This window comes from Erinaceus europaeus, chromosome 4, assembly GCF_950295315.1.
Source record: "Erinaceus europaeus chromosome 4, mEriEur2.1, whole genome shotgun sequence".
Lineage (NCBI taxonomy): Eukaryota > Metazoa > Chordata > Mammalia > Eulipotyphla > Erinaceidae > Erinaceus > Erinaceus europaeus.
In genome coordinates this window covers 37,289,420-37,303,569 of record NC_080165.1, presented here as the reverse complement: position 1 = coordinate 37,303,569, position 14,150 = coordinate 37,289,420, and the positions used below count along the sequence as shown (strand labels likewise).

The window sequence follows — 14,150 nt, the reverse complement described above, 5'->3', positions numbered from 1 at the left end:
TTCTTTGACAGGAAATTAGATAACTAGAGTCTTGAGTTCAGAAGTATTTCCGGTTTCCTTTGACACTTTGATAAATTTGATAAAGTGTATTTAGAAGTGGCAAAAACAGTAGTAGTTCTTCTGTGGAAAGTTTTAAGTGATGTTAACACTAAATTACAGTATAAGAGAAAAATGATTCTATAGCATAATATGTCAAATATGATCTCAGAATCTAACTATTAAAGATCAACAAACAGAGCTTTGAGGATTAAGGATTTCTAAGTAACCCTATAGTCTCCAGTCTAAAATACAGGTGTGTGTGCGTGTGCGTGTGCTTGTGCGTGTGTGTGTGTTTTAATAGAAGATCATAGCACCTACTCAGTAAGTCAGTGGAAGAATTTGATAAAAATGGGGTTTCTAGAACTTTCAGAGTATTTAAAGGGTCTCAATAATTAGTAATTTTATGTAATTTTATGAACTTTATCCTTTCGCTATGTATACTTATAGTTCTGTAATATGCATTTTCAAAATTCTTGTTGAATCCCTTTATATATGAAGGAGAAAAATATATTGAACACCATTTTTTAATAATAATGAATTGACTCACCAGTAGAATACACTCTGATGCCTTTACTGGAGTATTAGTTCTGTCAGATATGGTCACTTCTCTTGAAAAATGGACAAATTCTGAAAACAAATATATGTAGTTTAGTATTCTAGTAAAACCTTGTTTGCGTTTTCTGTTGTACTATACTGAGCACTGGTACAATGAAAATATGCAAACCACGTGTGTGTGCATGTATGATGTATTTATAGCCATGCGTGAACTGACAGGGTAAGTTTGTAAGCTCAAAGTTCAAGCAGTAAGGATTTGTAGCATCCAATAAAAAAATAGTAGAAGAGTTCTAAGATGTCAGAAGCAATTACATCTTAAAGAATCATTTTTGATGCTACAATTTGACATAGAAGGAATGGAGAGCAAAAAATAAAAACCACTTACTGACTCTCTAGTTTTGTTAGGAAACAAAATTCTAAAATATGACTAAAAATAGTCAGGAGTAAATGTTAAAATTAAATTCTCAGATGGGAGTGAAGGGGAGACAGCATACTGGTTATGCAAAAGGACATTCATGCTTAAATTCAGTCCCCAACACCACCATAAGCTAGAGCTGCTGAGCAGAATTCTGGCCTCTCTCTCTGTCTCTCTCTGTCCTCTCTTTCACTCACTCATTAAAATAAAATTAAAAATACTAAATTCTCAGGCCCAGTCAAGGTTTGGAACCCAATAATCTGTATTTTTAACAAGACATCTGGGTGAATCCTACCATGGACACCTGAATATAATAAATCTTATTATATAGAACAAATAGCTATCAGGAGACCTAGTTTCAGACAGGAGTTAAGGAAACATCCTTTTATATGTAGTCCACGATAATTTTTGCTTTTAGCATAAAATATTTAGTGCTTCTATTCTTTTACTTTTTCTGGAGGGGGGGACAAAAACCTTTTTGGACAGAGAAATCTTAATGTAAAATATAACTTTTAGATTATAACAATTTTTACCTATTATACAAGTACACTTTCAATTTTAGCTCTGGGATTAAATTTCATTTTGACAACTAGTCCCCTACTCTAAAAGCTTTTGTTTTTATTTTTTTTATTTTTATTTATAAAAAGGAAACACAAAAAGCATAGGGTAGGAGGGGTACAACTACACATAGTTTTCACCACCAGAACTCCGTATCCCATCCCCTCTTCTGATAGCTTCCCTATTCTTTATCCCTCTGGGAGTATGAATTCAGGGTCATTATGGGGTGCAGAAAGTGGAAGGTCTGACTTCTGTAATTGTTTCCCTGATGAACTTGGGCATTGACAGGTCGATCCATACTCCCAGCCTGTCTCTCTCTTTCCCTAGTGGGGCAGGGCTTTGGGGAATTGGGGCTCCAGGTCTCATTGGTGGGGTCATTTGCCCAGGGAAGTCAGGTTGGCATCATGGTAGCATCTGGAACCTGGTGGCTGAAAAGAGAGTTAACATAGAAAGCCAAACAAATTGCTGACTAATAATGAACCTAAAGTCTGGAATAGTTCAGATGATGAGTTGGGGGGGGGGGGAGATAGTAGGCCTATTTTAGTTATATTCCAAAGGGCCCATGACTATACTAGTTTGTTTTTTTTTTTTAAAGCTTTTAAATTGGCAATTTCAAAAGCATACTTAGGAGACAATGTTAGGATGTGAGCATATATCTCTTCAAAAAATGTACTTTTGAAATATATTGTGTGTAGGTTTTTTTAATATATTTTATGTAAATTTATATACATGTACACTTAGAAAGGGTTAGACAGGCTGAAAATATACATAGAAACTGAATTGTTGGGAATACAGAGAAGCTAAAATGCTAAATACTAGTCATTTGACTTTAGTGGCTAAGTCATGTATTTTGTGATAACTATAGATCATTTTTCTGTTATCTGGGTAATTTTTCAAGTTGGATGGGATATGGAGTTCTGGTGGTAGGAATTTTGTCGAGTTGTACCCCTCTTATCCTATGGTTTTGTCAGTGTCTCCTTTTTATAAATAAATTTAAAAAAAAAGGTTCCAGGGAGCTAACTCAGCAGGTAAGAGCACAGGACTTACATGCACAGGCTCAGTCTTTAGCACTGACATAAGGCTAAGCTAAGTATTGTTCCAGGCTCTCTCTCTCTCTCTCTCTCTCTCTCTCTCTCTCTCTCTCAAAAATAAAATGAATAAATCTTTTTCTAAAAGTCAGGTAAAAAATATTAAAACTGAACATTTTGGTAACCTCTATTCACAACAGGCAAAAGAGCAGTGATTCAGTAATATTCAAAATAAGATGGTCAGTCAAAGTAGAAGCAGTATAATATAGAGTATCAGTTGGTTGGTAAACGTTTTTTTTTCCAAGTAGAGAATTATACATATTAAAGTAATAATTAAGGTTTAACAACCAGACTAGACTTTCTTAATTTACTCCAGTCCAGTTTGTTTTCATCTATGTCAATGGATGAATTGTTCCTTACTACATGGAACAGATGGTTCCTGTTATGTTTGTCTCCATCCAGATGTTTTTTTGTTTGTTTGTTTTTTTATCTCTATTACTAAATCTTGAGTATTGAAAGTAGTTATTTAAAAAAAAAAAGTCTTACTACCTATGTGTTTATGGCAGTGTTTAAAGTTGGTTTCTAGAAATTCTTAGTCCTGTAGCCCTGTTGACACATTCTTAACTGCATTTCCAAAGACAGAAATGTAATCATAGTTAACCTTATCAGCATAACATCAAGAGTGATTTTTTTCCCCCTTGCACAAATGAAAATGCTGCTTTTGATTTTCACATAGTGAAGTGAAGTTGACAGTGGCCTCTTTCTTGTCTGATCGAATTGTGGATGAAATTCTGGATGCACTCTCACACTGCCATCACAAACTGGTGAGTGTGTGGACATATTGAGCAGAACTTCCTGTTTTAATCCTGTTGGGAGGCAGCATAGGCACTGGCTACATAGGAGTTCTTTGTAACTTTATGGGTCATGATCCTAGCTTCCCTCCTTTCTTTACATTATTACCAGCCCTTTTAGATTAGGCTATAATTCTTCCAGAGGAAATAACATTCTGAAGTTGTATTGTCCATATGATGCAGGTCAAAAGTTTTGGTAGACAAAGATATTAAGAATGAGATCTAAATTTAAGATTTTTTAAAAATATATTCCTTATTGTATCTCTGATCATTTTGTAGTTCTTTGATGTGGTTAGTCAAGAGTTCATTATTCTTGAAAATAGTTGGAAAATATTCAAAGTCCAAAGAAAAGTATCATAGTAAAATGGAATATTTTAGTGATTAATAATTGGTGAGGGCCCTACCTGACCTCTTGGATATAATCAAGGTGGAAAAATTATTTTTATTCTTATAGAATATCTTTCTTTACTATGGTAGATTACTATAATTCTACCATACGCACATATGAGAAGTATATCTGAAACTTCATGCTTCTCTAATTCCAGGAAGTAGTATGAGGCACAGATTATGAATTTATTACTAGTTATGTCTTAGACTTATTAACAATATAATGCATTAGAATTCCCTAGGGGAAATTGTGATATGTTCTCCAGAGAAAATTTTCAGATTAACTAGATAACCTAGACATACCTACTTTTATGGCGTTGAATTGTTAAATGATACAAGAGAACACCAGATTCAGTGGGACAGTAACAATTTCTTCTCTATAAGGTAGGCTACATGAGTATTTTGAAATTTTTACTTTGGAAAATATTTTCTCTTTTTTTTTCTTCTATAAAATCAAGAAGATAGGAGCCATCTTCAATTGTGCCCCTTAAAATATTGCCCATACACTGTAGCTGGTTCACTAACAGGTGCTTACAAGAGAGTGTTAGATCAGTAATGAAGAAGCCTAGAGAAGATTGTAGAATAATATAGACATGGCCACAGTCTTCTTTTTATTTTATTTTATTTTATTTATGAAAAGGAAACGTAAAACCTCTGAAGATAAACCTTAATCCCATTTGAGATTTCTATATGATCTCTGGAAACATCTGTTAACCAAAGTTATCCCTACTAGATGGACTGTGTCCTTTATTAAGTGGATGAAACATGTTTCACACTATCTGGAAAACCAACTAAAACTCAGGTATTCCAGATTATTGATAGGAAATTAGATATATTCATAGTAGATATATATCTTTTAATAATAAACTTTGTGCCAATAATTACACATAGAATTTTTTATATTTGTTCATGGTACATGTCATTTTAAATATATTGTCAAGACTTGATTTTAATAAAAAATTCAATATAAAAAAAAGGAAATGCTGACAAAACCATAGAATAAGAGGGGTACAACTCCACACATTTCCCACCAGAACTCCATATCCCATCCCCTCCCTTGATAGCTTTCTTGTTCTTTAACCCTCTGGGAGTATGGACTCAATGTCATTGTGGAATGCAGAAGGTGGAAAGTCTGGCTTCTGTAATTGCTTCCCTGCTGAACATGGGCATTGACAGATTGATCCATACTCCCAACCTGCCTTTCTTTTTCCCTAGTGGGGTGGGGTTCTGGGGAATCAGAGTTCCAGGACACATTGGTGGGGTTGTCTGTTCAGGGAAGTCTGGTTGGCATCATGGTAGCATCTGGAACCTGGTGGCTGAAAAGAGTTAACATATAAACAAACAAATTGTTGACTAATCATGAATGTAAAGGCTGGAATAGTGCAGATGAAGAGTTGGGAGATCCTCCGATTTGTAGATAGCTAGTAGGCATATTTTAGTTATATTCCAAAGGGCCTGGGCCTTTTTTACTCATGTGTTGGTTTGTAGTAATTGGAAATTAAAAAAAAAAATTATACCAGAAAAAATTAAAATATACTCATTTCTAATCTATGCCACAATTAAAAAGTTGCATTCTTATTTACTGCTTCCAAATCAGACTTTTTCTAATAATAATCAAGAACAAAATCAATAGATCATCCTTATAGGAGCAATTTATGGATTACTCACAGAAATTTATTGATTACACTGCCTTAAAGTGTATTCTCCATAGCACAAATAATGAGCATTGTATTAACATGACTGCATGAGAACTTCACTGAAAACTCTGACCTTTTAAGTTCATGAATTTGTTGTACTTTAAATAATTTACTCAGAAAGCATTGACATGTTCTTTTGCAATTGAAATACAGTGATGTGAATATACCTTTGGTTTTTAGTTTTGATATTAATTCTGCTGGTTTGGACTGTAAGAAGAGCACTTAGCTGCTTTGTAAAAGAAATAATTGTTAGGGCAAAATATATACCTGAAAGCAAAAATACACAATAGTCTGTAGTGAGTCAGTATCAAGTTCATAATGAAATAGTGTCCACTTAGACTTAGATACCCTCCTCACCTACTTCCTATTACAGTTCTCTCACTCACTCCAAAGCTAACCTGATCAAAGCAAGGACTGCAAAAGTTGAGTAAGGGCAAGAGACTGGCATACTTTAACGATGACTCTTTAGTCACTATCAGGCCACTCCATCAGCTGGGGCCCTAATCGGGGAATCCTGAGATTACCAAACAAACATGATGGGCCTGGAACTCGAATAAATCCCTCTCTCCATTGTTACCGGTCATTTCTATCAGGAACAACACAATAGACCCCTTTGTGGGCCCCCATAGGACCTTGCCCTCAACTTGGATCAACAATGGTAGAGAATGCTCCATCCTCCAAAGGGAGCATGGACTCTACTACACCTGAGGAAGATGAGTTGATACTGGGGCAGCATGGAATGTTCCTACTCATGACCACAGAATATGAGCTCAGATCTAGATGGATGCATAAGTTTTTCAATTTGATGTATCTCATTAGTTTATTCTTGTTTTTGCTTTCATTGCAAATGGACTTGAGTCATTGAAGATGCCTTTAAAACTTAGATCTGAACGAGTTCTGCCAATATTTTCCTCTAAAAATCTTATGGTTTCTGGCTAACGTCCAAACCCTTGATCCATTTGCAGTTTACTTTTCTGTGTCTTGAGATGATATGGTTTAGTTTCATTCTTCTGCATGTTTCAACCCAATTTTCTCAGTACCATTTGTTGAAAAGGCTCCATTTAATATTTTGGGCCCCCATATCAAAGATTAGTTGTCCATAGATATGAGAGGTTTTATAATTTCCTGCTTAACACACACTGACCTTCCAGGAAAGATAATAGAAGAGTTGATTTTATTAGGAGTTGTTGACCTGCTTTGAAAATTAAAGTCAGTGCATTAGAAAATAAAAATTTTAAAAAGAATTTGTTAATCTGCTACAGATCTAATTTCTAACTGAGCCATCTCCTAGAAGATAGCTTTAGGAACTCAGCTAACCAGCACTTTCTTTGCCTCTGCTTTAACTTCTTGTTCACCTCTTAACCATCTAGGCTGATCATTTCAACAGACGTGGCAAGACCATTCCTCAGCAGGACTCGTTAGAGATTGAACTGGCTGAAGAGAAGCCAGTGAAACGTTCCCTTATTACTGTGGAGGAGCTCACAGAGATAGAACGTTTGGAAGATCTGGATACTTGTATGGTAAGGCACATCCTTTGGTGGCTCCATTATCTCATTCATTGGAATCTATTGCTTTTTAAAACCTTTACAAATTAGACCAAATAATGCTACCCACCCCCTTGACAATTTTGGTGGAAACATGTGTCTAACACTGCTGCTTTTTTCTCTGTGTACATTTACTTTTTGGGTATACTCTTGTCTGTATTTCCTGTTTAGTTCATATTCTGTTCATTCACTGGACTTGATGTGGTAAACTTTTCTAAACTTCAAGTAGTCGTCCAGCTGGCTAAATAACTGGGACATTCTGTATACTGGTATACACTTTTCTCTGGTAGAAATTTCACTTTTGTTCCTTTTTCATTGTGTTAAAATTTATATTATCAGTATAGTTATTTCTTATTTTATGATAAGGACAGTTGTATCTCTGTATTAAGATGTTTCTTCATTGTTGAAAAATACTCATTTTTAGTAATTTCTTATAATTGAAGAGTGTGCTAATAAAGCTATAATTGAGCTACTTATATTTCCAGATGTCTACACAAATATTTTGATATTAGTAGCTTCTAGATGTAGTCATTGTAAGGAATGATACTCAGTTTTAATTTTCAAAATCAGTTATCTGGCATAGCCATTAATATATTTCTAGATCAATCCTCTCAAGATAAAAACTTTGTATATACAAAGAGACTAGTAAGAAATTCTACAAGATAGTTCTGGATTTTAAGTAACATTTTAGTATAACTGAAGATTTAAAAAATGGTTTTTATATAGCTATATAAGCATCTAAATAAACCTGATCTGTATGTTAAGTGTTTAAAACTTGCCCTCTATGTTCCAAAATAGTTAGTATGCTAACAACAATAGAAGCCATAATGATAACATGTTATCAAAGGGTGATTATTTTGGAAATTTCTTAGGCTAAACTTAAATGAGAATAAATAGGAAATAGTCTTGATCTAAAAAAAATTCATTTACTTGTATTTCCTGTGAGAATTGCATGGTCATACTTAAGTGTGAAAGAGGTAAAAGAAACTTTAGCTAATAAAAATGTATTTTGTTGGGAGAACAGGTTACATGACGATGAATATGAGAATGTTGGTTAAGAAAATCCAATTGTATATGGAATGGTTTTAAATTGTATAAGCATAAACTGTGTTTTCTTGATTGACTATTTTGGTTATATGAAGGAATGAAAAATGTTTACACTTTAAATAAAATGGGGAGGATGACAGTGAAAGAGATGAAGCATACATGAATCATGTTTTCAAATGCATGTCCCAGTGCTGCCACTGTCAGGACCGAAGGACAGAATGTCATGCAGGCATAACTGGCATGAAAGAGCTTCTCTTTACTTATTTATTTTAATTTTATTTTATTGTTGTCATTATTGTATTTTTTTTTTAACCAGAGCACTGTTCAGCTCTGGCTTATGGTGGTGAGGGGGGGAAAAGAGCTTCCATTTTGTTTTTTAAAAAGAAATCTTGTGGGAGTCGGGCTGTAGCTCAGCGGGTTAAGTGCAGGTGGCACAAAACACAAGGACTGGCATAAGGATCCTGGTTCGAGCCCTGGCTCCCCACCTGCAGAGGAGTCGCTTCACAGGCGGTGAAGCAGGTCTGCAGGTGTCTATCTTTCTCTCCCCCTCTGTCTTCCCCTCCTCTCTCCATTTCTCTCTGTCCTATCCAACAACGACGACATCAATAACCACAACAATAAAACAACAAGGGCAACAAAAGGGAATAAATAAATAAATATAAAATAAAAAAAATAAAAAAAAGAAATCTTGTTCCATGAGTCACAAAAAAAATATGTCTATATAAAATGTAGACATAATTTTCTGAAATGCACATTTAGGAGACCCACATTAGAAGGATGACCTTTTTCTAATTCAGACAGGCAAGTAGGCAAGCGGGACTTGAGTACTTGTTGAGTCCTAGGTTGAGAAGCATGGTCTCCGGTATTGAATGAGTGACAGAAAAGTAAAAGATAAACCTCAGTGGAAAATCAAGGACTTAGTTGAGGCAAATTGTAAGTTATGAAAATATCTTCATGGTTTTCTTTTCCAACACGTTTTAGTTATTTATAAAGTGAATAAATGGCTATGTACCAAAAACCAGAGCTTTGTTTAATGAAAATGAACATTTTCATATGAAAATTACAAGCCAGTGGTTTTGCTCTCAGACTAAACTTGATGATAAATCATCCAAAGACAGCATCATTTACATGTTGGCAACTACCACAAATATAGGGATCTCTCTCCTTTAAAAAAAAAAAAATCTGAGCTTTGGACATTTTATTCCAAGTCAGTAGTAGAAATTCACAGTAATTTGGAAGGAGTAGTGTAATTCTAGGTTCTCCTTTTAAAATTATCTGTGCTGCTTCCTTTCATAATCAAAGTGTTGATAGCACATTTTCGGGGGGGGGTTGTTTGTTTGTTTTTTAAATATTTATTCCCTTTTGTTGCCCTTCTTTTATTGTTGTTGTAGTTATTATTGTTGTTATTGATGTCACTGTTGGATAGGACAGAGAGAAATGGAGAGAGGAGGGGAAGATAAGAGGGGGGGAGATAGATACCTACAGTCCTGCTTCACCACCTGTGAAGTGACTCCCCTGCAGGTAGGGAGCTGGGGGCTCAAACCAGATCCTTACTTCTGTCCTTATGCTTCATGCATGTGCACTTAACCTGCTGTGCTACTGCCCGACTCCCTCGTTTTGTTTTCTATCTCCTTGTCATTAATATCAAATGTATCAAGTTCTGATCCTCCATAGTGCCATAAGAAAAAAAAAAATTGGAGCATTTATTTCAAAGAGGGAGTCATTCAATTTGTGATGATTTTCTAAATGAAACTATATATTTTTTACATTCAGAATTAAATTTAGGGTTAGATTTAATTAGATTGTATTGCTCTAGTGGAAATATCTATCTTCATGTCAAAAATGTTTCACATGAAACAAATTGGCAACCAGAAACACAAGTGAAAAATGTGTGCTATAACCTCACCATAATGTAAGCCTGCTATTCATAAACATTGGAAACAACTATCAAAATCTGATTGTGCTCAGTTGTTATCTGTCTTTTAGGAAGTCATGTGACCACTTTGAGCTTACCTAGAACATTCTCTACTTCTCTGTGTAATTTTGTTGGTGAATATGATTCATTAGCCTTCCTATATACTTCTTATAATTTCAACAAGTATATCTTACATGCCATAGCAAACATGTTATTTGCATGGAATTTTTATCATCCATGGACTATCTGTTATTTTCCTGCAGTTAGACACTCATAGGAAATGAGTATTCCCAACTGTATCTTTCTGCTGTAGTTTGATATTAGCCCAGGGATGTTGAAAGATACAGTTCTCAGTCTACTGATTACTTAAATATTTAATTTGTCACTATATATAGTTTACTACCTTTTGAAAAATGGCAGAAGTTTCAGGTTTAGGATAGTATGCCACGAAGATGAAGAGCCACTGTTTGCTCCTTAGGCTTAACTAGCTCACTAATTATACGTAGTAATTCTTTCAGTTATTTTAATGAGTATCATAACAGTTTTAAATCAAAAGAGATTTATGCAGAGGAGCAGTGCATCTGCCTATTGTTATTTCCTAGGAAAAGAATTGTTTCAAACTTTAATTATTACAGAATACATCTTAGTGAATTCTTTCTCTCATAACAAAATAACAGTTATTAGCAAATTCAATATATAAATTCAAAGTTTTTTAAATAACATTAAATTTTAATAAAGGTCCATTTGCCTTGGTCAGAGTACTCTTTTCTAAAAAAATTCCTTCCTTTTAAAATACCAATATTATTAATTGAATCAATCTATTAATAGTGTTACTAATACTCATACAGGCTAGTAAAACACTATTTCATTTGAAAACCTCCCTGAGTCAAAAATACAGACTAGATGGTCTTTACTTCATGCAGAAAATGCTTACTATTAATCCATTGTATGCCTGGCATTCTTGACTTCTTGCTAGAAATGGAAAGTAAGTAAATCAACATACCACCCACTAGGTTTGCTGTGTTGAAGAATAGTAGTGGCAAAGCTCGTTCTCTCGGATTACAGAACTACCAACTGTGTAGTCCCATACATGGATTTGCTTGGACATGAAAAGACATGAGTCTTCAGTAAATGCGATCATTATATATGCTTGATTTAGCACAAAACACAGTTGACCCCTGAACAATGTGTGGGTGAGAGGAGCTGACCCCTCTGTGTATTTGAAAATCCACATATAATCCTGACACTACCCCCCACCCTCTGCTTAAAATTAACTACTAGTGGTCTACTCTTCATCAAAAGCCTTACTGGTAGCATCTAACAGTTGGATAATACAGATTTTTGTATCTTACATGTGTTACATACTGTATTACACAGTAAAGTAAACTATAGGAAAGAAAATGTTATTAATAATTATAAGAGAAATATATTTGTAGCACTGTACTGTGTTTATTGATTCCATAACTTTACTGTTTCCGAGAGTATCCACATAGAAATAAACCCATGTAGCTCAAACCCCAGTCATTCAGAGATCAACTGTACATTTTTCAATTTCTGGCTTATCCCACAAGTAAATCATGAAATCAGTGTAATGGTTTTGACTAGCATTTTAAAAAATATCACAAATAAAGTATAAATTATCAGATTTTGCAAAATATTTGTTTCCATGTGTACATTGTGTCACTCTATATCATACATAAGATGAATTATAGTCAAAGCAAATTGAGAAGCTTTCATCTACAGGAATTCCCTTTACCTGGTTTCATCTACAGGAATTCCCTTTACCTGTTTTCATCTACAGGAATTCACTTTACCTGGTTTGCTTCAGCTTTCCCACAGTCCAAGGCACCGAGTACCTTTTAACATTACTCTTACTCTTTCCCCGTTGCATTTGGAGGCTCAGAAAGGGACTAAACAGAGATGTAGAGAAAGAAAACATGATGTCCCAAAGTGTCTCTGCTTCCAGGCTAGATCAAGGTTTTGAGAGTTTTGGTACTAAGTCATGTCTTCTAAGTTTACCACTTACATGTAGAAGTACAGTAGTGTGTGTATGTGTGTGTGTGTGTTAATTTTGTAGCTTCATACTTCAATATACTTATTATTTTTAAAAGAATTTTCAATGGAATGTTTAGGGTTTTCTGTTTATACTACCATAACATTTGCAAGCAGTGATAGTTTTTTTTCTTTCCTATTTGAATCCCATTTACTTCCATTAATCGTCTTGGCTAATACTTCTAATACTGTGTTGAATAGTAGTAGTGAGAATATTCATGTCTTGTTCCAGATCTTAACAGTTTTTCAGTGATGAGTTAAGTGAATATAGTCATTACTATGTTGAGGTATGTTCCCTCTACCCCATTCTAGTGAGGCCCTATTATAAATTAATATTGAATGTTTTTTAAAATATGTATTTATTTATTCCCTTTTCTTGCTCTTATTTTATTGTTGTAGTTATTATTGTTGTTGTCATCATTGTTGGATAGGACAGAGAGAAATAGAGAGGAAGGGAAGACAGGGGGGAGAGAAAAATAGACACCTGCAGACCTGCTTAACTGCCTGTGAAGCAACTCCCCTGCAGTAGGGGAGCCGGGGGCTCGAACCGGCATCTTTACGCGGGTCCTTGTGCTTTGTGCCACCTGCGCTTAATCCGCTGCACTACCGCCTGGCTCCCTAATATTGAATCTTGTCAAGAGCTTTCTCTGCATCTGCTGATATGATCATTATTTTAATATTTAATCTTGTTGAGTGATATAATTTGTGTATGCTGCACTGTCCTTTCATCCCTGGGCTAAATTCTGCATAGTTGTTTTTAAGAATTATATATTATGCTTTTTTAATTAATTTATTTATTTACAGTTTTTATTTATAAAAAGGGAATACTGACAAAAACCATAGGATAAGAGGGGTAGAACTCCACATAATTCCCATTACCAGAACTCCATATCCCATGCCCTCCCCGATAGCTTTCCTGTTCCTTATCCTTCTGGGATCATGGACCAACGGCATTATCGGGTACAGACGGTTGAGTGTCTGGCTTCTATAATTGCTTCCCCGCTGAACATGGGTGTGGACAGGTCGATCTATGCTTTTAATTTGTTTGCTGATGATATTTTGTTATTTGTGGTGACACAGTTGTGTCTTTGCTCATCAAGAATATTCTGTAGTTTGTTTTGTTGCCACCAGGTCCTACTACTCCAGAGGCCAACTTTTTGAGATAGAAAAAAAAGAGACCGAATTAGGGCTTAGGGAGGATACTAGAACAGCAAACTTTCCTTTAGTGCTGTGGGGGGGGGCTGGGATGAAACCTACGTTGTCTACATCAAGAAGCAGGTGCATTATCTACATGAACTATCTGGCAGATGCTATAATTTTGAGAGGGATGTCCTTATGAGTTTTTAGTATCAGGGTATTCCAGTACCAACTGTTGGGTTGTTGGAAAGGCCATGGCACATTTTTTGCATTAAAAACCAGAAAAATATGTCATGGCTTTTTTGACAATCCAATAGTTTTGCTTGTTTGTTTTCTTTTTCCCTTTTTTTTTTTTTAAATGTATTTATTGTTACAAGAGATATCACTGGAGGATCAGGGCCATAACTACAAACCCATCATTCCTGGTGACCATTTTTTCCAATTTTTTTTTCTCCTTTCATTTTGTTAGATAGGACAGAGAGAAATAGTAAGAGTAGGGGTAGACAGGGAGAGAGAAGGATAGACACTTGCAGACCTGCTGAAGGGTCCCCCCAGCAGATGGTCCTGGCATGTAGTAATGTGTGTGTTCAACCAAGGTGACCACTGCCTCTCGTTCTAATAGTTTATTTGTCTGGACAGACTGTAGAAATTAATTAAATTAAATTCATATTTTAAAGATAGCATTCACATGTGAAATATCATTATCTCATCAATTGTAAGGTGAGTTAAGAATGAATAGCAAGTGATCTAGTTCCTGTTTGCAGAGAAAACAAGGTTGGGAAGGTAATGATTTAAATTTCTTGCTTAAAACAATTGTACAGTTCTGGATATGAGGAAACAAACTGTTAATTTTAAAATAGTACTCCACTATGATAACAGTCTCCTATCAGTGCTATTCCCTGAATGTTCTTGTTTTAAGCATCAG

The 14,150-nt window shown here is 35.0% G+C and overlaps 1 protein-coding gene across 6 annotated transcripts in view; it reads left to right on the top strand.

The window, feature by feature from the left end:
• CARMIL1 (capping protein regulator and myosin 1 linker 1) overlaps nucleotides 1–14,150 on the top strand; it is a 332,859-nt gene that overhangs the window by 262,946 nt on the left and 55,763 nt on the right. For all 6 annotated transcript variants that reach the window (XM_060189278.1, XM_060189277.1, XM_016189509.2 and 3 more), the window contains exons 28-29: nucleotides 3,332–3,419; nucleotides 6,901–7,050. In XM_060189278.1, coding sequence (XP_060045261.1) covers nucleotides 3,332–3,419; nucleotides 6,901–7,050 — 238 coding nt within the window. The remainder of the gene's footprint in view (nucleotides 1–3,331; nucleotides 3,420–6,900; nucleotides 7,051–14,150) is intronic.